Raw genomic sequence first — 23851 nt, forward strand, 5'->3', positions numbered from 1 at the left:
AAGGGCTTTGTTTTTCACCCCGAGAAACGAAAGCAGAGAGCTCTTAATGGCCCGATGTTTGCGAGGCGTGCGCTGAACCCTTTTTCTCCCTGCCTTGCCGCGAAAGCTTTTGTTTTGACAAGTAAGGTCTGCGGTCAGCACAAATAACGCCTTGTGCTTTTCGCCCACCCATCCATTAGCCGTCTCCCCACCCCCAAATCTAACAGAGAGATAAGGGACATGGGTGAAATGAGTTGGAAATGGCGAAGCTCAAACATTTCGCCGTTCCTTAGCACCGCTGTACACCGTCCCTCATGTGATCACGCGTAGGGGTGATTAATAATAATAATAATAATTTCTATTTATACCCCGCCCTCCCCAGCCAAGGCCGGGCTCAGGGCGGCTAACGAGCAATAATAAAAAGTTGAATGAATACAACTTCAAAACAAGATTAAAATACAACATTAAAATATTGAAACATTAAAATATTAAAATGCAGCCTCATCGCAGGAGGAGAAAGGAAAAAGAAAGAGGGGGAGGGAATCAAATTGGCTCCAAGCCAAAGGCCAGGCGGAACAGCTTTGTCTTACAGGCCCTGTGGAAAGAAATCCGATCCTGCAGGGCCCTGGTCTCATGAGGCAGAGCGTTCCACCAAGTCGGGGCCAGTGCTGAAAAGGCCCTGGCTCTGGTTGAAGCCAATCTGACTTCCTTCGGGCCCGGGACCACTAGGGTGTTGCTATTTATGGACCTTGATGCTCTCCATGGGGCCTACCGGGAGAGGCGGTCCCGTAGGTACGAGGGTCCTAGGCCGTGAAGGGCTTTAAAGGTCAAAACCAGCACCTTAAATCTGACCCTGGACTCCACCGGGAGCCAGTGCAGCTTGAAAAGCACTGGGTGAATATGCTCCCCTGGCAGAGACCCCGTGAGGAGCCTCGCTGCAGCATTCTGCACCCGCTGGAGTTTCTGGGACAGCTTCAAGGGCAGCCCCGCGTAGAGCGAATTACAGTAGTCATGCCTGGAGGTGACCGTCGCATGGATCACTCTGGATCATTAAGTGGGCGGGGCTGACCTTCCTGCCCCTCCTTTTATAATTGGCTCAAACTCTGGCCTCGGTTTGCTGCCCCCTGTCTTGTCGGTGCCAACCAAACTCCTCGCTTCCCCCTTCCTCTCCGCGCAGGCTGAGACCCCGACCAAGCCCGTCTTCCGCCCGTACCGGCCCCCGACGGCCCAAGAGGTGTGCTACCAGCGGATCCAGTTGGCCCAGAAGCAGGCGGCCCAGTTGGCCCGGCAGCTGCCCCCCACGCGGCCGTCTCCGGCACCCCCGAGAGCCTCCGTGGCGATGCACAAAGGGGAGAAGAAGAGGATCGCTCACGTGCCCAACCCAGCGCTTCCTGCAGTGTCCAAGTGCGGTAAGCGAGTGCTTCTGATTCTCTGCTACAAGGGGTGGGGAATCTGCTACAAGCCGGTGCTATACCAGCTGCACTGCCTCCCGGTGGAGTACAGGATCAGGTTTAAGGTGCTGGTTTTAACCTTCAAAGCCTAGGACCCTCGTACCTACGGGACCGCCTCTCCTGGTATGCCCCACAGAGAAACCTACGGTCTGCAAATAATAACATCCTCAAGGTCCCAGGCCTCAGAGAGCTTAGGCTGGCCTCAACTAGAGCCAGGGCCTTCTCGGCTGCGGCTCCGATCTGGTGGAATGCTCTGTCACAAGAGACTAGGGCCCTGCGGGACCTGACATCTTTCCGCAGGGCCTGCAAGACAGAGTTGTTCCGCCAGGCCTTTGGTCAGGGCGCAGCCTGACTCCCTCCTTTGGCAACCTGCACAGAATTTTGCTTAATTGGTTGCCATCAATTTGATTTAATTAATTTTTATAATGAAATATTTTTAGATTGTGTGACTATTTGACTGTTTGATTATTTGATTGTTGTTAGCCGCACTGAGCCCGGCTTCGGCTGGGGAGGGCAGGATATAAATAATAATTATTCTTATTCTTATTCTTATTCTTATTCTTATTATTATCTTGTTTTCTTCCTGCTTGTCCCCCATCCCCATGTGTTCCCAGCCCTAGGAGGCCTCAAGAAAACCGCTTCGCCCGGGAGCACGGCATCTTCCAACGGGGCCGAAGCCCTATCCCTGAAAGCCCGCACGCTTGCTGGGATGGCGTCCAAGACGACCAACACGAACGTCCCCAAAAGGATAGCCCACGCTCCCACACTGCAGGTACAGATTCTCTCCACTGCCTGCCCCCCCCCCCCCAGAATTGCTTCACAAGGGAGCACGCAGAACGCGGAGGGCAGACTGTTTTCTGTGTCTTGCCCGGGCTTCTGTCAGAGATGGGTTGTGAAATGCGCTGGGCTGCGTAGAATGGTAGATCGGCATCGTTGGAAGTAGTGAGGTGAGAATAGGGCTTTCAAGATGAGCACCAGCACTTTGAATTGTGCTTGGAAACGTACTGGGAGCCAGTGGAGATCCTTTAGGACCGGTGTTATATGGTCTCGGCAGCCGCTCCCAGTCACCAGTCTAGCTGCCGCATTCTGGATTAGTTGCAGTTTCCGGGTCACCTTCAAAGGTAGCCCCACGGAGAGCGCATGGGAGTTGTCCAAGCGGGAGATAACCAGAGCATGCACCACTCTGGCCAGACAGTCTGCAGGCAGGGAGGGTCTCATCCTGCGTACCAGATGGAGCTGGTAGACAGCCGCCCTGGACGCAGAATGGACCTGTGCCTCCATGGACTCCCAGGCTGTGCGACCTCTGCCTGGCTCCCTGCACAACCTCTCATCTCGCAGGGAGGGAACCGCCAGAAGGCCCTCAGGAGATGGACCCCGGTGTCCGGGGTGGAGACGCTCCTTCAGGTCTACTGGGCCATTTAGGGCTTTCAAGGTCAGCACCAACACTTTGAATTGTGCTTGGAGACATCCTGGGAGCCAACGTAGGTCTTTCAGGACCGGTGTTGTATGGTGTCGGCGGCTGCTCCCAGTCCCCAGTCTGGCTGCCGCATTCTGGATTAGTTGCAGTTCCCGGGTCACCTTCCAAGGCAGCCCCATGGAGAGCGCATGGCAGTAGTCCAAGCGGGAGATAACCAGAGCATGCACTCCTCTGGCGAGACAGTCTGTGGGCAGGGAGGGTCTCATATGGAGCTGGGAGACAGCTGCCCTGGACACAGAATTGACCTGCACCTCCATGGACAGCAGTGAGTCCAAAATGACTCCCAGGCTGTGCGACCTCTGCCGGCTCCTTGCACAACCTCTCTTCTTGCAGGGAAGGGGACCGCCAGAAGTCCCTTGGAGATGGACCCCGGTGTCCGAGCTGAACAATGAGGCTGGAGGTGCTCCTTAGGTCAGGAGAGGGACTGTCTGGCAGCGCTTTCTGAGGTTGCCAAACCACAGTCCCCCATCCTCACCTCACCGTTGGCCAGGCTGGAGCCTAGAAGGCAGTTGCTTTTTCAAACCCTGTTGGAAATCACTTTAGCCCTTGTGCGGCAAAGTCCAGTATCTCAACCGTGCCTGTGTGCCTTAATAATAATAATAATTTATTATTTATACCCTGCCCATCTGGCTCGGTTTGCCCGGCCACTCTATTTGTTTAATATCCTATTAAACATTAAAAGCTTCCCTAAAGAGGGCTGCCTTCAGATATCTTCTAAATGTTTGGTAGTTATTTTTCTCTTTGACATCTGGTGAGAGGGCGTTCCACAGGGAGGGTGCCACTACCGAGAAGGCCCTCTGCCTGGTTCCCTGTAACTTGGCTTCTCGCAGGGAGGGAACCGCCAGAAGGCCCTAGGAGATGGACCTCAGTGTCCGGGCAAAATGATGGGGGTGGAGACGCTCCTTCAGGTATACGGGCCGTTTAGGGCTTTCAAGGTCAACACGAACCCTTTGAATTGTGCCCGGAAATGTCTTGGGAGCCAATGTACCGTATTTTTCGCTCTATAACACGCACCCGACCATAACACGCACGTAGTTTTTAGAGGAGGAAAATCCGTAGGCATGGCACCCGTAGGCATTTCCTCCATAACACGCACAGACATTTCCCCTTACTTTCTAGGAGGAAAAAAGTGAGTGTTATGGTGCAAAAAATACGGTAGGTCTTTCAGGACCGGTGTTCTATGGTCTCCACTCCCAGTCCCCAGTATAGCTGCCGCATTCTGGATTAATTGTAGTTTCCGGGTCACCTTCCAAGGCAGCCCCACGGAGAGCGCATTGCAGTAGTCCAAGCAGGAGATAACCAGAGCATGCACCACTCTGACTTCTAAAAGTTTGGTAGTTCTTTTTCTCTGGTGGGAGAGCGTTCCACAGGGCGGGCGCCACCACCGAGAAGGCCCTCTGCCTGGTTCCCTGTAACTTGGCTTCTCGCAGCGAGGGAACCACCAGAAGGCCCTGGACCTCAGTGTCCGGGGAGCCTTCAGCTCCCCTTCATTCCACATGTATTTGTTCAGTACATTCGTAGGCCACAGTTCTCCTCCCCGCCCCTCTTTCATCTTCACAACAGCCTTGCTAAGATGACTGCTTAGCTCCCCAAGGTCACCCAACATGACCGAGTGTGAGGATCTGAACCCAGGTCTCCCAGTCTCGCGGGCCAGTCGCATATGCCATAGCCCCACAGATCCCAGTAGCCTGTCGGGAAAAGGGGCGGGCGATGCGTCGGCCGAATTCCTCAGGCGAATCTCTCCTCCTCCCCCAGAGTGCCACTTTGAAAAGACCAGTGATCCCCACGGAGTTCGGGGCAAAGGTTCCCACCAACATCCGGCAGAGATACCTCAACCTCTTCATCGACGAGTGCCTGAAGTCGTGCACCTCGCAGCAGGAAGCGTTCGACAAGGTTCGTACCTTTGAGGAATAATAATAATTTATTATTTATCCCCCGCCCATCTGTCTGGGCTTCCCCAGCCACTCTGGGCGGCTTCCAACAAAATATTAAAATGCAGTAATGCATCAAACATTAAAAGCGTCCCTAAAGAGGGCTGCCTTCAGATGTCTTCTAAAAGTCTGGTAGTTGTTGTTCTCTTTGACATCTGGTGGGAGGGCGTTCCACAGGGCGGGCGCCACCACCGAGAAGGCCCTCTGCCTGGTTCCCTGCAGCCTCACTTCTCGCAGGGAGGGAACCGCCAGAAGGCCCTCGGAGCTGGACCTCAGTGTCCAGGTAGAACGATGGGGGTGGAGACGCTCCTTCAGGTATACTGGACCGAGGAGCAGGGGGGTTTATTTGGGGTGGGGTACAGAAAGAATTCTGGAGGAAGGGAAAGGAGAATGTTAGCCGCTTTGAGGCTCCTTAGGGTAGTGATAAAGCGGGATATCAAATCCAAACTCCTCCTCTTCTTGTTATTCATTCGTTTCTCCGGCCAACGATGTCCTGTCCGCAGGCCCTGGCGGAGGAGAAGGTGGTCTACGACCGCAGCACCAGCCGCAACATTTACCTGAATGTGGCTGTGAATACCTTGAAGAAGCTGCGCAGCGCCCTTCCCAGCCCCGCGCACGATGCTCGCAGTGTGTATCTTTCCTTGCTTGCTTCTTTTGTAAGATTATTATTATTAAGGCAAAGGGACCCCTGACTATCAGGTCCAGTCGTGACCGACTCTGGGGTTGGGGCGCTCATCTCGCTTTACTGGCCGAGGGAGCCGGCGTACAGCTTCCGGGTCGTGTGGCCAGCAGGACTAAGCCGCTTCTGGCGAACCAGAGCGGCGCACGGAAACGCCGTTTACCTTCCCGCCGGAGTGGTACCTATTGATCTACTTGCACTTTGACGTGCTTTCGAACGGCTAGGTTGGCAGGAGCAGGGACCGAGCAACGGGAGCTCACCCCGTCACGGAGATTCAAACCTTCTGATCAGCAAGTCCTAGTCTCTGTGGTTTAACCCACAGCGCCAACCGCGTCCCTTTTTATTATTAGTAGTAGTTATTTATTTACATACATAAATATACATACATAAATGCCCCACCTATCTGCCTGGCTTTCCGCAGACACTCTGAGCGGCTTCCAACAAAATACTAAAATACAATAATTCATCAAATGTTAGAAGCTTCCCTAAACAGGGCTGCCTTCAGATGCCTTCTAAAAGTCAGATAGCTGTTTATTTCCTTGACATCTGACGGGAGGGCGTTCCACAGGGCAGGCGCCACCACCGAGAAGGCCCTCTGCCTGGTTCCCTGTAACCTCGCTTTTTGCAGGGAGGGAACCGCCAGAAGGCCCTTGGAGCTGGACCTCAGTGTCCGGGCCATTGAGAAACAACAGACCTAACTTAGCTCTGATCATTCATCTCAGTGGGCCTGCTCTGAGCTATGGTCTGGTAACAGCATCCGATCCACGGGTGGTTGCACAGAAATTTGCAGACTTGAGCGTCCCTGGCTGGAGCCTGCTTTCAGAAACGCTTGCTAATGTGCCCATTTTGTACCCGGCTGCTTTTCCCCCTTCCCAGGGATTGGCAACCGGAAACTGGTGTCTCACGAGGCCATGCTGGGAGGCAAACTGGCAGCCAAGACCAGCTTCACCTTGAACCGCTCTGTGGCCGCTCAGTTGCGGGCGGAAGACCTGAAAGGTAGGCTCCTCTTTGTGTCTTCTCTCTCTGTATGTGTCTGTGTCTGCGCCGCCTTCCTTTCTGCCGAATGAGGGCCTCGGGGCCGTTTAATCCCTAAATCCAGAGCGAGGTAAAAAGGTAAAGGGACCCCTGACCATTAGGTCCAGTTGTGACCAGTTGGCAGGAGCAGGGACCGAGCAACGGGAGCTCACCCCGTCATTGCGGGGATTCCAACCGCCGACCTTCCGATCGGCAAGTCCTAGGCTCTGTGGTTTAACCCACAGTGCCACCCGCGTCCCTAAAAGTAAAGGGACCCCTGACCATTAGGTCAGGGTCGCGGCCGACTCTGGGGTTGTGGCGCTCATCTCGCTTTATTGGCCGAGGGAGCCGGCGTACAGCTTCCGGATCATGTGGCCAGCAGGACTAAGCCACTTCTGGTGAACCAGAGCAGCGCACGGAAACGCCATTTCCCTTCCCACCAGAGTGGTATCTATTTATCTACTTGCACTTTGACGTGCTTTCGAACTGCTAGGTTGGCAGGAGCAGGGACCGAGCAGAACACCGCAAAACCTTTGCGATCCCTCTGAAACGTTAGCACGGGCTAACGTCTCGGCTCAGCCGGTTTTATTTGAGCGAGCCAATCTCTTTGCCACCCTCAGGGGCCTCCCTCTACCGCCGGCTCAAGGAGTACGTGTTGACGGAGGAGGACCTGAAGGAGCACGGGTACCCCCTGCCGTGCCCTGAGACGTCGGGCCGCGCCGTCGTCTTCAATGCGGAGGAGAAGAAAACGACCGACGGTAAGCTCCGCGGAGAGAGGGGCGAGGCCCGTGAGGGCTTCTGGCTTGGCGATCCTCATATAGTATCGATTCGTTGCATTTATAACCCCTCCTGTGTCATTTTCCACCTCCCCGCTTTATCGCCAGCGACATCCCTGGGAGGTCGGATGGGCTGAGAGGCAGATTCACCCACTGAGCAGGGATTTGAACCCCATGAAAACAGGATTTTTTCCCCTTTGCAAAGTGAGCTCAACAACTCTGAGCTGATTCTCAAAAAAACTGGGCTTTTCATCTTTGCAAAAGAAGCTACACAACTGTGAGCTGATTTCCCCCAGGAAACAGGGCTTTCCCCCTTTCTTCCTCTAAAAACTAGGTGCGTCTTATGGTCAGGTGCGTCTTAATGGCGCGGAAAATACGGCAATTAATTGAATCTCTCTCTTTCTCCCTCCCTCCCCCAAATTTCTAGGCTCTTGCAGAGTTTGCTGCCGCTGCGGCACCGAGTACATGGTGACTCCGTCTGGGAACTGCGTCCGCAAGGAGGAATGCGTCCACCACTGGGGGAAGTTGCGCAAGCAGAGAGGTAGAGCGTTGCATTTGAGTTCCTTTTCTCCCGCAACTCATCCTGAGGGGATAGAACAAATATTTGTTGTCGTTTAGTCGTGTCCGCATCTTCGTGAAACCCTGGACCAGAGCACGCCAGGCCCTCCTGTCTTCCACTGCCTCCCGCAGTTTGGTCAAACTCATGCTGGCAGCTTCGAGAACACTGTCCCACCATCTCCTCCTCCGTCGTCCCCTTCTCCTTGCGCCCTCTATCTTTCCCAACATCAGGGTCTTTTCCAGGGAGTCTTCTCTTCTCATGGCCAAAGTCTTGGAGCCTCAGCTTCAGGATCTGTCCTTCCAGTGAGCACTCAGGGCTGATTTCCTTCAGAATGGAGAGGTTGGATCTTCTTGCAGTCCATGGGACTCTCAAGAGTCTCCTCCAGCACCATAATGTACCGGACCAATTCAATTCCCTGACCTAGTCATTATGCGGCTTCGGCAAAGAGCCATGCTTTGATCTTGGCTGTTTCCTCTTCCCTCCCCAGCTCCTTCCCCTTATTTATCTCATCCCTTTGGTTGTCAACAATCACCATCGTTATTATTAATTTAAAACCTTGAGTGCTTGAGGGAAAGGCAGGGTGTAAATATTGCAAGGAGAGCCTCTGCGTATCGTTCAGCTGGTACCTTCTGCTGATTCCTAAGCCACAGTGTTCTCCTTACTCAACCTTTTCTCTCCCTTTCAGTTCCTGGTGGCTGGGAAACCCATTACAACTGCTGTTCGGGAGCAGTTGGTTCTCCCGGGTGCCAAGTCGCAAAAGTAAGTACTTTCAAATTTCCTGGGTTTCCTTTTAACTCGCCCGTCCTCTGTCACGGAGCCCCAGGGGGCAGAAGCGTGGTCGTTAGACCTAGGCGCAGGTCGTAGTTCACTGGTAGAGCTCCTCCCTTGCAGGCAGCCAGTCCTGCCCCTGTCCCAATCCCCAGGTAGGACTGGGAATGCCCCCTTGCTTGAAACCTTGGGGAACCCTGCCGGTCCCTGTGAACGTCAGCTAGACCAGGTTGCTCACCGGACGGCAAGACGGTTTGAGCATCTTACTCCGATCCCAGTCCGACTGCACTGGCTACCAATTCGTTTCCGGGCCCAATTCAAAGTGCTGGTTTCGACCTATAAAGCCTTAAATGGCTCAGGACCGCAAGACCTCTTTCCATATGAACCTACCCGGACGCTGAGATCATCTTCCGAGGCCCTCCTTCATGTGCCGCCTCCTCAAGAGGTCCGGAGGGCGGCAACACGAGAGCGGGGCCTTCTCTGCAGTGGCTCCCCGTCTGGAACGCTTTCCCCAGGGAAGTTCACCTGGTGCCTTCATTATACACCTTTAGGCGCCAGGCAAAAACGTTCCTTTTTAACCAGGCCTTTGGTTGATCTGTTTTGCATCCTATGCCCTTTTAAAATGTGGGGGGTTTTGGAGGGGAGGGGCGTTATTGGGTTGTTAGGGATGCAGGTGGCGCTGTGGGTTAAACCACAGAGCCTAGGACTTGCCGAACGGAAGGTCGGCGGTTCGAATCCCCGCAATGACGGGGTGAGCTCCCGTTGCTCGGTCCCTGCTCCTGCCAACCTAGCAGTTCGAAAACACATCAAAGCGCAAGTAGATAAATAGGTACCACTCTGGCGGGAAGGTAAACGGCGTTTCCGTGCGCTGCTCTGGTTCGCCAGAAGCGGCTTAGTCCTGCTGGCCACATGACCTGGAAGCTGTACGCCGGCTCCCTCGGCCAATAAAGCGAAATGAGCGTCGCAACCCCAGAGTCGACTACGACTGGACCTAATGGTCAGGGGTCCTTTTACCTTTACTTTATTGGGTTGTTGTTTTTATTTTTATTAGGTATTTTGTGTTTTTATATCTTGATTTTATTCTCTGAACTGCCCTGAGTATAGGGCGGTATATAAATTCTAGTAAAATGATGATGATGATGATAGACTGCCTTTAAACCTGGAGGCTTCTCTTTCAAAGCCATTGTCCTCCTAAAGCCAGGCGAGGTGAAATAAGCCGTCTTCCTTCTCTCTTTGCCCCTTTAATTTCCTCCTCCCTCTTTCAGCAACACGTTCACGACGGCAGGAAGGAGAGCTTGGAAGGTTTTGTGAAGACCTTTGAGAAGATGCCCAGCGCGGACGGAAACCCGGGCATCTACGCCTTAGACTGCGAAATGGTTGGTGGAGCGTTTGATTGGGGCGAACTGGGGCGGTTTCGAAAAACGATAGCCATTAAAATCATCGGCTTAGGCAGCTCGAAAAAGGCTGCTTCTTTCAGCTTCAAACGTGTCTCTGTCTGTCTGCCTGTCGTGTCTGTTTTGAAAAAAGTTAACTAAAACCGTAGCTCTGTTCCTTAACGGCTGGAACCTCGGAAGCCGAACACCTTTGAACTCGAACGTTTCGGCTCCCGAGTGGTCGAAACCCGGAAGTGAGTGTTCCGGTTTCCGAACGATTTTCAGAAGCCAAATGTCCGGCGCGGCTTCCAGTTGGCCGTAGGACGGTTCCAGGAGTCAAACGCATTCTGTATTCTGTTCGATAACCAAGGCACGACTCAATCTATCTACCTATTTATCTATCTATCTGTCTGTCTGTCTGACTATCTGTCTAGTTATATATCTGTCTATGTCTATCTATCTATCATCTATCTATCTGTCTGTCTGTCTGTCTATCTGTCTATCCATCTATCTATCTGTCTCTCTGTCTATCCATATATCTACTCTCTCTCTCTCTATCTGTCATCTGTCTATCTATCTATCAATCATCAGTCGGTCTATCTAACTATCATCTGTCGGTTTGTCTATCTATCTATCATCTGTCGGTCTGTCTATCTATCTATAGATCATCTATCTATCTATCTATCTATCTATCTATCTATCTATCTATCTATCTATCTATCATCTATCTATCTATCTATCTATCTATCATCTATCTATCTATCTATCTATCTATCTCTCTCTGTCTATCATTCATCTATCTACCATGTCTGTTCTGAAAAAAGATAACTAAAATCGTAGCTCTCTTCCTCAACTGCTGGGAAACAGTCGGCCGAAAGAAGCAGCCTTGAAAGCTGTCAGAAATCCCCCTTGATTCCTGCCTCTCCGGACCCCAAATCGGTTTAATCTCTGGGTCGTTGAGTCAGGCGAGGGTTTGGCGAATCGGGGATCAGGGCTGTCTGCGGAAAGGGAGGCTTCCTGAGACACCTCCCCTCCAATATCTCTCTCCTCTTCTTCGGCTCCCGCAGTGTTACACCAAGCAAGGCCTGGAGCTGACTCGGGTCACGGTGATCAACTCAGAGCTGAAAGTCGTCTATGACACCTTCGTCAAGCCTGACCACAAAGTCGTGGACTACAACACTAGGTGAGAATGATCAGAGATCTTAATGCTTTCCTTGGGCAAAAAAAATGAGAAGCACAAATACAAGATGGGTGAGACCTGGCTTGAGAGCAGTACATGTGAAAAGGATCTAGGAGTCTTGGTTGACCACAAACTTGACATGAGCCAACAGTGTGACGCGGCAGCTAAAAAAGCCAATGCAATTCTGGGCTGCATCAATAGGAGTATAGCATCTAGATCAAGGGAAGTAATAGTGCCACTGTATTCTGCTCTGGTCAGACCTCACCTGGAGTACTGTGTCCAGTTCTGGGCACCACAGTTCAAGAAGGACACTGACAAACTGGAACGTGTCCAGAGGAGGGCAACCAAAATGGTCAAAGGCCTGGAAACGATGCCTTATGAGGAACGGCTAAGGGAGCTGGGCATGTTTAGCCTGGAGAAGAGGAGGTTAAGGGGTGATATGATAGCCATGTTCAAATATATAAAAGGATGTCACATAGAGGAGGGAGAAAGGTTGTTTTCCACTGCTCCAGAGAAGCGGACACGGAGCAATGGATCCAAACTACAAGAAAGAAGATTCCACCTAAACATTAGGAAGAACTTCCTGACAGTAAGAGCTGTTTGACAGTGGAATTTGCTGCCAAGGAGTGTGTTGGAGTCTCCTACTTTGGAGGTCTTTAAGCAGAGGCTTGACAACCATATGTCAGGAGTGCTCTGATGGTGTTTCCTGCTTGGCAGGGGGTTGGACTCGATGGCCCTTGTGGTCTCTTCCAACTCTATGATTCTAAGTGTTAAAAACAGTCCAGCGTTAAATATTAAAAACTTCCCTGAACAGGGCTGCCTTCAGATGTCTTTTAAAGATAGGATAGCTGCTTATTTCCTTCACATCTGAAGGGAGGGTGTTCCACAGGGCGGGTGCCACCACCGAGAAGGCCCTCTGTCTGGTTCCCTGTAACCTCACTTCTCGCAATGAGGGAACTGCCAGAAGGCGCTCGGCACTGGATCTCAGTGTCCGGGCAGAACGACGGGGGTGGAAACGCTTCTTCGAAAGGGCGAGTATTCCCAGCCGCTTGACGACGTTGATCTTTGCCTTCGCAGGTTTTCGGGCGTGACGGAGGCAGACCTGGAGAATGCCTCCATCACCCTGCGGGACGTCCAAGCCGTCCTCCTGAGCATGTTCAGCTCGGACACGATCCTGATCGGGCACAGCCTGGAAAGTGACCTGTTTGCGCTGAAGGTAACGGGGCAGTTCTGCGTTCTGCGTGCTTTGGGGAAAGCCAGGCAGCGATGTATCAGCCGCAGGGTGGGCTGGGGTCGTTTCCCCCCCTTGAGCGGCTTAACAGAGGAGTCTCTGCCCCCCACCCCATCCAGACTGAAGCAACTGAGCAACGCTAGATCAGGCGGCTATTCCCCATACCCATCGCCGTCCCCCAGTCCTACGGACAAACCCCAAACCCGTCGCCATATCCTCCAACCTGGTTTCTTCCCAGAGCCGCAACTCTCCAAAGCATAATTTCTATCTCCCTGGTTCGCAACACACACGCCCCACGGGGGGGGGGGGTGTGGCAATCTGATTTTTAGATAGGGGGCCAATTCGAGAATGAGCTATTAGCAGTGAATGGCCTTTTAGGTTTCCTCGACATGAATAGGAGTTCGCTTTTTGAATAATAAGAATCACCGTATTTTTCTGTCTATAAGACGCCCCCTATTTTGGGGGAGGGGACGCGGGTGGCGCTAAACCACAGAGCCTAGGGCTTGCCGATCAGAAGGTCGGCGGTTCAAATCCCCGCAATGACGGGGTGAGCTCCCGTTGCTCGGTCCCAGCTCCTCCCAACCTAGCAGTTCGAAAGCACGTCAAAGTGCAAGTAGATAAATAGGTCCCACTCCAGCGGGAAGGTAAACGGCGTTTCCGTGCGCTGCTCTGGTTCGCCAGAAGCGGCTTAGTCATGCTGTACGCCGGCTCCCTTGGCCAGTAAAGCGAGATGAGCGTCGCAACCCCAGAGTCAGCCACGACTGGACCTAACAGTCAGGGGTCCCTTTACCTTTACTATTTGGGGGTATTTAAGAAAATCGGGGGGAGATGGCCTCTGTGTATAAGACCCCCCCCCCCACATTTCTGACATTATTTTTAAGAGGAAAAACCTAGTCCTATACATGCAAAAATATGGTATATGTTTGGGGGGGGGAGAATCAGGATTTTACAGATGCTTACAAATAGGTTGGGAACCACTGCTGTATCTGTCTGAAAGGGTGGGAACAGCTTTTAAATTTAAAGGCCAAGTGGTGAGGGGGTTGTCTAGGGCTGGGGAATATATCGTCCGAAACCGTTCTGATGTCCATATCGCGAAATCAGGTTTCATCACTTCTGGCTTGGCGATACATCGCAAATCATGATGTTTGCGTGTGCTGCGCACACTGCTTTCTTTCTTAAAAAAAAGGTTAGGGGGTACTCTCATTTTCCTACTCCTATGAGGCCAAACTTAGATTCAGAAAAGGTTTAGGGGTATGCGTACCCCTGCGTAGGTCCGTCCCCCAGAAAAAAAGCACTGGCTATGCAAAAATCACAGTGGGGGGGGGGACACTGGCGAAGGCTTCTCTCGATTCCTGCAGCCCCTCTTAACTTGGCCAGCTCAGCTCTCCCCCGGGGGGCAGGCAGTGGATCGCAAGAGCAGGCGACGGCAAAAATCACGGCGCTGGAAAACCACAAATCCAGCTGATGCCTCTGCGTATCCTGGTCCTTATTTCAGGCCTCGCGATCTATCAGTCTGTCGCAATGTTTAGCCGGCGGTGATATCGCAAAGTTGGCAGCCAGATAATCGCCCGGCCCAAGTGGGGGGTCCGAGGACGCGTTCCTGGTGGCGCGAGGGTTTCCACTGGCGCAGAAGAACTTAGCAGAAGTACTTGGGGGGTGGAAAGGGAAACCCTTTGACCCTGTCTGCGTCCGTCTCTCCCGGCAGCTCATCCACGGGACTGTGGTGGACACGGCTGTCGTCTTCCCTCACCGCCTGGGCTTGCCTTACAAACGAGCTTTGCGCACCTTGATGGCTGACTACCTCAAGCGCATCATCCAGGACAGCGGTGAGATTTCGGTGCATGGAGGGGGGCGGGATGGGGAGCAAGGGAGAGAATCCGTGGGGTCTTCAGTCCGCCTTCCGCCCTCTCCGCTCCTGAGCTTCAAAGCCCTGGCCACCGAACACCAGCCTCTCTAAAGTCCTACAGCTCCAACTCCACACACCCCAGTGCCCTTTTTCCCCATAAAGGAACAGCCTTACAGTCCCGCTTGGACTACTGCAATGCGCTCTCCGTGGGGCTGCCTTTGAAGGTGACCCGGAAACTATAACTAATCCAGAATGCGGCAGCCAGACTGGGAACTGGGAGCGGCCGCCAAGACCACGTAACACCGGTCCTGAAAGACCTACATTGGCTCCCAGGACATTTCCGAGCACAATTCAAAGTGTTGCTGCTCATCTAGAAAGCCCTAAACGGCCTCGGCCCAGTATACCTAAAGGAGCGTCTCCACCCCCATTGTTCTGCCCGGACGCTGAGGTCCAGCGCCGAGGGCCTTCTGGCGGTTCCCTCATTGCGAGAAGCAAAGCTACAGGGAACCAGGCAGAGGGCCTTCTTGGTGGTGGCACCCACCCTGTGGAACGCCCTCCCACCAGATGTCAAAGCGATAAACAACTACCTGACATTCAGAAGACACCTTAAGGCAGCCCTGTTCAGGGAAGTTTTTAACGTGTGATATTTTAGTGTATTTTTGGTTTCAATGGAAGCCGTCCAGAGTGGCTGGGGAGGCCCAGCCAGATGGGCGGGGTATAAATAATAAATTATTATAATATTATTATTATTACCCCTATCGTTCAGCCCGGACACTGAGGTCCAGCTCCGAGGGCCAAGATTGATTGATTGATTGATTTTATATACCGCCCTATACCCAGATGTCTCAGGGCGGTTCACAGAAAAGATCACAATATGTAAAATCAAAATAAGAACAATAACCCAATAGAGCCACATTTTAAGAGGGTATAGGATGTCGATGAGGTCAATCAAAGGCCTGGTTAAAAAGGAATGTTTTTGCCTGGCGCCTAAAGGTGTATAATGAAGGCACCAGGCGGACGACCCTGGGGAGAGCATTCCACAGATGGGGGGCCACAGCAGAGAAGGCCCTGCTCTCATGTTGCCACCCTCCAACCTCCTGAGGGGCAGGTACACGAAGGAGGGTCTCGGCAGATGATCTCAGGGTCAGGGTAGGTTCATATGGAAAGAGGCAATCCTAGAGGTATTGCAGTCCCTCACCGCCCCGCCCCAATTCCTTCCCATCTTCCCGAGTCCCTCTTTGATCACCCCAAGGCAGCGGTGACCAAACTCAGCCCTCCAGCTGTTTTGGGACTACAGCTCCCATCATCCCTAGCTAACAGGACCAGCGGTCAGGGATGATGGGAATTGTAGTCCCAAGCATCCGGAGGGCCGAGTTTGACCACCACTTCCCCAGAAGATGAGTCACAACGTCCTGCGTTCTCTCTTTGTTTTTCTTCCCGGCAGTGGAAGGCCATGACTCGAGCGAGGACGCCCGGGCGTGCATGGAACTGATGATCTGGAAGATCAAAGAAGACGCGAAAGTGAAGCGGTGATAGAGGAGGGGCCGCCGCCGTTCTTCCTCCTTCGCCTCTTCCGCTTTTACCGGTGCAGTGCAATAATGATAATAATAATAACAATAACAGCCTCTGGGGAGCATGGACATACCCCCCCCTTCTGTGTTCGCAGGTATCCCTGCGTAGCTGCTGCTGGTGGCACCACCACTCCTCTGCCGTCACACTGAGAAAGCGTGCGACCTCGCGAGTCTGGCCGCAATGTCCCGTCCCCCACGACCTGTAGGCCCGCCGGAGAACTCCAGGATAAAATCTGGGCGGCGCCTAACTCCCCGAAACCCCGTCCCGTTCGCGAACCTCGAAAAACGGAAATCTAGCTTCTCCTTTGGGGACTTAATATGGGGCCCCCTGTGCGCCGCCGCACGCCGGGAAGTCGGCTGTGGCGACTCGGGCAAGCTGCAGAGGCTCCGATCCGGCAGCGGGCTGCCTCCAAACCTGCAACCCTAGGGGAGAAGGCGGAGGCGGCGTGCGGCTGGCAGAGCAGCAGAACTGCCGGCACGGATACGCGTTTGAGTCCCGACCGTGGGTATGGCAGGGCATTGCGCCTGCACCAGAAGCACTGGGGGCCTTCAGTGCAGCCGGCTGGTGCCGACCCGCAGGAAATGGGTCGCCCTGCAAACAGGGGGTCCCCTCGCCCCGTCTCCCAGCGAAACAGCCCCCCCCCCCGGTTTCTGCTGCTTGCATCATCGGACTCTTTCCCAATGCAGAGGATTGCCCCGTCGGATTGCCCCGGATAAGGGGCTGGCAGCCGTTCCCACGACGGGTTCGCCACCTGAGACCCCGAATCGGCAGTTGCGCAAGTCCTCCAGGGTGGAAAACGGGGCGTGAGCGTGGCAGAGTCGCTGCAGGGACCCTTACGATTCGTTCCGCCTTCGCAACTGCAAATCCAGGGAACTCCACTGTTCAGAGCATATCGCACTTAACTTCCAAGCTCGACCACGACTTTTTAAAAAAACACTAGGAAACGCTTCTTCCTAATAATTGCTAATCGCTGCTCTGTGAACGCCCCGTGGGGAAACTTAACCCAGCTCGCTTGGGGGGGGGGGAATATACAGGTGGAAATATTTGCTTTGGCGTAAAACAGAAAGTGGGGTGATGGTTGAATCCACCTTTTCAAATTCACACACGCTCAGTTATCCGTGAGTGTAAATAACAATGTTCTAGGAACAGAGCAAGTTAGAAGACAGGGTGGGGCGGGGTGTGTGTGTTGGCTATCTATTTAAAACAAGGGGACAATTCTGCACTACAAGCTATTTTAGCTGACAAAACACTTCCCTCCTCTGTCCCCCGAATTTTCATTTAAGGAGAGAGCCTAAAGAGTTCAAATGTTTCCCAACGCCGTCGGAACCCGTTCGTTCCCTTTAAATACCAGTTCCATGTTTCTTGCAGCTCCCAATCTGCCCTCTTCCTTCCTCCCTTCAAGGGTAATAAGAGGAGAAAGCGAGTCTCCTCTGCCCCTGGGGGGGAAAAACCCTATTATTATTAATAATAATAATAATAACCTTAGCACAGGTCGACCTCCTCTGCAGCTGACCTCAGCCGTTCCCTGGTAGACGATCCCCAGATCTCCTTTGTTTTGTTAACACTGTACAGTTAATTTAAAAAAACAGGCGCTGTAGGTTTTGTATATGCAGAACTGGTAAAAACCTGTTAACACTATTTTGTAAATGTTTTTTTTTAAATAAACAAAAAATCCTGGCTATTTGTGGTAAGCACGATTGGTTGTTTTAGAGATTATCTCTCTCTCTGTGTGTGTGTGTTATTCTGCTTACTGGAGAGTGTTTCAGGGATAAAGGGGTGTGTGTGTGGATAATTCTGAGATTTTATTTTTGAAAGGCCACAACTTTGCCAAAGGTTTCACCTGCGAAAAGCCAGAAACCTTCAAGTTTAAATCAGAGAGGGCGTTGGGTTTCCTCCATACTTGGTCTAAGTACCAGCTCTGCGTGCAAGAACTTGGAAGAACGCAGTCCCTCTTGAGACAGCCGAATGCTGCTTCTTAGATAGGGGATATGTATCCCGGATAACCACTGGAGGGAGGTTTCTCTTATTAAGAGGAGCCATTCCCCTCCTGAGAGTCTACAAGGCAGCTTCCTGTCTTCATTCTCCTTCACCGTTGGATGAGCATTCTATGATGTCACGACAGGCAAACCAATCGGTGGTGCAGGCTTCAACCCCACGCTGAAAATGCATTCACTTTTTGCATTCGCTCGCAGGAGTTCCATTGTTGTTGTTGAGTCGTTTAGTGGTGTCCGCCTCTTCGTGACCCCCTGGACCAGAGCACGCCAGGCCCTCCTGTCTTCCACTGCCTCCCGCAGTTTGGTCAAACTCATGCTGCTCCCTTCAAGAACACTGTCCCACCATCTCGTCTTCTGTCGTCCCCTTCTCCTTGTGCCCTCCATCTTTCCCAACATCAGGGTCTTTTCCAGGGAATCTTCTCTTCTCTTGAGGTGGCCAAAGTCTTGGAGCCTCAGCTTCAGGATCTGCCCTTCCAGTGAGCACTCAGGGCTGATTTCCTTCAGAATGGATAGGAGTGCCGTAGTTCACACTATTTGCATTCTCTCGCTTCGGCATAGTTTGCACGGCGCGAAGAAGCCCTTTCATTTCCCCTGCATCCCCCAGCTTCCAGCTCCATCGCATCTTCACGAGTTCTGGTGTTGGGAGGAAGGCTGCTCTCTTAACGGCTCTCTCCACACCGGGCACAGTTTAGGAAACCTGGCGCGTCGCCTCCCAACTTGCTTGAGTCCGGATCACGAAGGAAAATTCAGAACGAAACCCACTGGGCCGTCGACTCTGGCATCTCGCCTTTGGGAGGTGGGGGTCAGAGGTCAGGCAGAGCCGGCCGGGCTTTTTGGCGATGGAGACGTTGCTGCATTAAACATGCCTCTTTTAAGCTTGTTTGCACCCCTGGCTGGCTTCCTCGTGGGGGTCAGCCCCCGATCGCCACCCCTACGCCAGAGCCTCCCATTGTCCATGCTATTGATCAGGGCGCTGAGCCTCATTAAAACCCCTTCTCCAGTTAATTTGCCTCTTGTAAGCTCCTTTTGGCCGGCAAATGTGGGATGGACAAGTCACAGAAGCAGGGAGGGTGGCTGGCCGGCCCAGAGTCTCCCGCTGAGATATCGATGGACCTGTCACAACCCGTTTGCGCCTCGTGACGTCTGAAGGGAGCTGCCTTGCAAAGAAATGTCCCCGAGTCGAAAGCTCCTCACTGAATCGACCACCGGTTCAGTGTTTTTTTTTTTGGGGGGGGTTTCAGCATCCCATTTCATCTCCCCATCCCCTCTTCCAGCGACACCAAAGCGTCCCTAGTTTGCTGGTTCCGTGGCTGCATTTGAAGATTGCTTCAGTTTGCAGCCAGGAATTTCAGTTGCTCATCTCCAATCAGGTGATATTTGGCTAATAATATTAATAAAGGATGCGGGTGGCGCTGTGGGTTAAACCACAGAGCCTAGGACTTGCCAATCAGAAGGTCGGTGCTTTGAATCCCTGCAATGACGGGGTGAGCTCCCATTGCTCGGTCCCTGCTCCTGCCAACCTAGCAGTTCGAAAGCACGTCAAAGCGCAAGTAGATCAATAGGTACCGCTCCGGCGGGAAGGCAAATGGCGTTTCCGTGCGCTGCTCTGGTTTGCCAGAAGCGGCTTAGTCCTGCTGGCCACATGACCCGGAAGCTGTACGCCGCCCCCTTCGGCCAGTAAAGCGAGATGAGCGCCGCAACCCCAGAGTCGGCCACGACTGGACCTAATGGTCAGGGGTCCCTTTGCCTTTTTAAATAATATTAATAATAATAATAATAATTACTATTACTATATATAAAAAATTGTCCAGTAGCACCTTAGAGACCAACATGCACATAAAAGCTTATACTAAGAACTAACTTAGTTGGTCTCATAAGGTGCTACTGGATAATTTTTTTATATATTTCGACTGCGTCAGACCAACACAGCTACCTACCAGAATCTAGTACTATTATTATTATTATTATTATTATTATTATTATTTGGTGATCACTCATAGCTGAGTAAGATTGTTAAAACCGTGTTTATGGAAGACAATGAGTCCATAAGTGACTGTGGAGGCCAATTCTGGATCCCCACGTCATTCCACAATGGGGACATTTGTTTCCACGCAGGAGTTGATCCCGGTGTGGATTTGCCAAGCGTGCCTTCCTCTTGGCACGTTTCTCCCTCTTGTCCTGAGTTCGAGTGTCTCCAAAGCCCACGACACCTTTGGTCAAGGCTGTTCTCCAACTGGAGCGCTCGCAGGCCAGTGTTTCCCAGTTGTCGGTGCTTATACTGCATTTTTAAAGATTTGCCTTGAGAGAGTCTTTGAACCTCTTTTGCTGGCAACCAGCATTACGCTTTCCATTCTTAAGTTTGGAATAAAGTTTGGGAACCTCTGTACTCAATGATCTTCCATTGCAGAAGGTTGCACTTGACAACCCTCTGTGATTCTGCAATCCTTAGCATCCCTTCCTACGATTCTGCGATTCTTTCATTTGGCCTGGACTGTCCAGCAGTTCAGCCTCGTTGGATAGTCTGCGAGTTTTAGTGTTAGGAGAGGGGGAGAAAAGCCCTTTTCTGTAGCTACTTGGCGGTGCATCCTTTTATAAACCACTTCTTCCTTGCCTTTTCCCCAAACTTAAAAAAGCCCCAAACCCCACAGCCCTTCTACATAAGGGAATCGCTATGTCCCCACCAGGACTGTAGAAATCCGTGTTGATTCACAGAAGGCTAGCAGTTGGGAAGGGGGAAATCTCCCAGCTCGGCCGTCCCAGTAGTGTGGGGTTTTTTAGAGGGGAACCCCCACTGCGAAGCATTCAGGCCCCTTTCGTTCAGCTTAGCCCCCTCCGCGCAGCCACGAGGCCGTTGGGGTCAGGGGTGATCGGGAGTGATCGATCCCACCTTTTGAAAGGCAATTTCATTCCTATAAAACTGTGTTTTGTTCCTGGACAGCCGGAGCAAATTGTAGGCGGGGGGGGGGTTGCACGGTCAGCCAAAAGCATGGGGCACGCGAAGAAGGGTTTTTTTGGGGTGGGATGGGGGGTTTAGCGAGCCAACGGATCGATCAGGGATCAGGAAGCTGATTAGAGGATGGAGGTAAGCTCTTTAGCGAGCGACGTCCGAAGGGTGCAAAGCCATTGATCTCCTGAGCACATCTGTGCTCTTGTTACCTAATTTTTTTTTTTACTATTTGCACCCAGGGCCGATGTTTGCTTGTTTCAATGCGCACATCTCAAATCCACTCTTCCCGGACCAGATCTGTGAGCCCCAAAGCGCAGTTTTCCCTCCAAGCTAGTTCTCCAACCAAAGAACATGTGCAAAGGTCCTTTTCCGGGCCAAACCACATACCAAAAAAAAGCTATGAAAAATGAACGCATGGCTGTTTCGATGGCATCCTCCGGACATGGAAGTTAGTGTGGCAAATATCAGCCGCTGATGTTCACATTTTTGGCTTGCCGCTTGCCTAAATTCATTTCTTTATTGGCGCCTGTGCATGTTGTAGCTTATTTTGGAGAGGTTTACAAAAAGAAAGAAAAATTAGTTCTGAGATGCTGCCGGGCCTCACAATCGAAAGAAAATGATGAAACACAAAAGAAGCTTGGGATTGAAAGCAAGCTCACAGGCACATAGAATTTTATGATGATAATAATGATTTATTACTTATACCCCAGCCACTCTGGGCGGCTCCCAACAGAATATTAAAAACACCAAACATTGAAAACTACTAAAATACAATAATTCATCAAATACTAAAAGCTTCCCTAAACAGGGCAGCCTTCAGATGTCTTCTAAAAGTCAGATAGTTGTTTATTTCCCTGACATCTGATGGGAGGGTGTTCCATCCCCTGAGAAGGCCCTCTGCCTGGTTCCCTGTAACTTCGCTTCTCGCAGGGAGGGAACCGCCAGAAGGCCCTTGGAACTGGACCTCAGTGTCCGGGCTGAATGATGGGGGTGGAGACGCTCCTTCAGGGATACTGGGCCGTTTAGGGCTTTCAAGGTCAGCACCAACACTTTGAATTGTGCTCGGAAACATCCTGGGAGCCAATGGAGGTCTTTCAAGACCAGTGTTATATGGTCTCCACTCCCAGTCCCCAGTCCGGCTGCCGCATTCTGGATTAGTTGCAGTTTCCAGGTCACCTTCCAAGGTAGCCCCACAGAGAGCGCATGGCAGTAGTCCAAGCGGGAGATAACCAGAGCATGCACCACTCTGGCCAGACAGTTTGCGGACAGGGAGGGTCTCAGCCTGTGTACAGATGGAGCTGCCCTGGACACAGAACTGACCTGCGCCTCCATGGACAGCAGTGAGTCCAAAATGACTCCCAGGCTGTGCGACCTCTGCCTGGCTCCCTGCACAACCTCTCTTCACTCAGTGAGGGCCCTCGGAGCTGGACCCCAGTGTCTGGGCTGGACAATGGGGGTGGAGACACCACTTCAGGTTTACTGGGCCTTTGAGGCCGTTTAGGGCTTTCAAGGTCAGCACCAACCCTTTGAATTGTGCTCGGAAACGTCCTGGGAGCCAATGTAGGTCTTTCAGGACTGGTGTTAGGTGGTCTCCACTCCCAGTCCCCAGTCTGGCTGCCGCATTCTGGATTAGTTGTAGTTTCTGGGTCACCTTCAAAGGCAGCCCCACGGAGAGCGCATGGCAGTAGTCCAAGCGGGAGATAACCAGAGCATGCACCACTCTGGCCAGTCTGCAGGCAGTGTCCTCTCCATCCTAAGCATCATCGCACAGAACAGGGAGGTGTTCTTTGCAAACCCTCCACCGAAACCGGGTGGTTTCCCCAATTGCTTGCACATCTGTGGGCTTCCACATCTCCTGGTGCCTTGGTGGCATTTTGACCATCCCATCCTGGCTTAGGAGGAAATCGTCTCTCCAAGCCTTCTCCACGCTTGTCAGACCTTGTTGGTGTCCCCAGCAAAGAAGTCATCTCTTTCTTTGCCCAGCCGCCGAATGCAAAATCCCTCAGCAAAGAGGGAGAGCCAGGATTAGGGGCCCTGAGGTTTTGCTGTCCTGGCTTTGCCTAAACTCAAATCCCCCCCGGTCTAATATCCCGAGTGCTGCAAGATCCCAAAAGCACCTGGACCAAAATGGTCTATCAAAAACTTCGCTCTTGTGGTTTATCACCACAGCAGCTACTCACTTTGGGTTTTAGTAAAGCAAACTCTCTAATTTGTCAGCGCCGGGATGCGCGTGGCGCTGTGGGTTAAACCACAGAGCCTAGGACTTGCCGATCAGAAGGTCGGTGGTTTGAATCCCCGCCATGGGGTGAGCTCCCGTTGTTCGGTCCCTGCTCCTGCCAACCTAGCAGTTTGAAAGCACGTCAAAGTGCAAGTAGATCAATAGGTACCACTCCGGCGGGAAGGTAAACGGCGTTTCCGTGCGCTGCTCTGGTTTGCCAGAAGCGGCTTAGTCCTGCTGGCCACATGACCCGGAAGCTGTACGCCGGCTCCCTCGGCCAGTAAAGCGAGATGAGCGCCGCAACCCCAGAGTCGGCCACGACCGGACCTAATGGTCAGGGGTCCCTTTACCTTTACCTAAATGATATCGAGCGTCAGAACAGCTTGGCCACAATAAGGAAATTTTGCCCATGGCATGACTATTTTTCTTCCCATTTCGACTCCAGCACCCAATCTGCATAACCGAGCAATTCTAAAATATAGACTCGCTTCGACTCTTGCAAGATTGAATGTCTTGCCCTCGGCTGGACTTAGGGGACGATTCCAACAGATCCCACACGAAAAAAGTCCCTGTGGAGACGGCAGTCCCGAATCGGTGGCACATGCCCTTCTGGCTTGCCCTCTTGATAAAGACTTGAGGAATGAGATTATCACCCCTCTTTTATCATCCATCCCGGGTCGCCCAGCCACTGCCCCAGGGTCCTTTCCCTTGGCAGATCCAGATGAGCAGGTGACAGCAAAGGTGGCAAGGTTTTTAGCTGGGGCAATCAGAATAAAGTCCACTATTGATTCAAAACCCTAAAATGTATTGTATATAATTGACTTTTTATTTCTATTCTTCGTATGTTGTATTGTTG

General features: G+C 52.3%; 1 protein-coding gene across 2 annotated transcripts in view; it reads left to right on the forward strand.

Annotated features, from left to right (window-relative positions):
- The window catches only part of REXO1 (RNA exonuclease 1 homolog), a 30065-nt gene extending 12548 nt beyond the window's left edge, over positions 1-17517 (forward strand). For both annotated transcript variants that reach the window (XM_082206266.1, XM_082206267.1), the window contains exons 4-16: positions 1157-1388; positions 2045-2202; positions 4663-4800; positions 5342-5465; positions 6394-6513; positions 7152-7289; positions 7735-7848; positions 8552-8625; positions 9900-10010; positions 11075-11190; positions 12265-12403; positions 14124-14244; positions 15709-17517. In XM_082206266.1, the coding sequence (XP_082062392.1) occupies positions 1157-1388; positions 2045-2202; positions 4663-4800; positions 5342-5465; positions 6394-6513; positions 7152-7289; positions 7735-7848; positions 8552-8625; positions 9900-10010; positions 11075-11190; positions 12265-12403; positions 14124-14244; positions 15709-15797 (1674 nt within the window). In that variant the 3' untranslated portion in view covers positions 15798-17517. The remainder of the gene's footprint in view (positions 1-1156; positions 1389-2044; positions 2203-4662; positions 4801-5341; positions 5466-6393; positions 6514-7151; positions 7290-7734; positions 7849-8551; positions 8626-9899; positions 10011-11074; positions 11191-12264; positions 12404-14123; positions 14245-15708) is intronic.
- The last annotated feature ends 6334 nt before the right edge of the window (positions 17518-23851 follow it).

Source organism: Podarcis vaucheri, assembly GCF_965113315.1.
Source record: "Podarcis vaucheri genome assembly, chromosome: 18".
NCBI lineage: Eukaryota > Metazoa > Chordata > Lepidosauria > Squamata > Lacertidae > Podarcis > Podarcis vaucheri.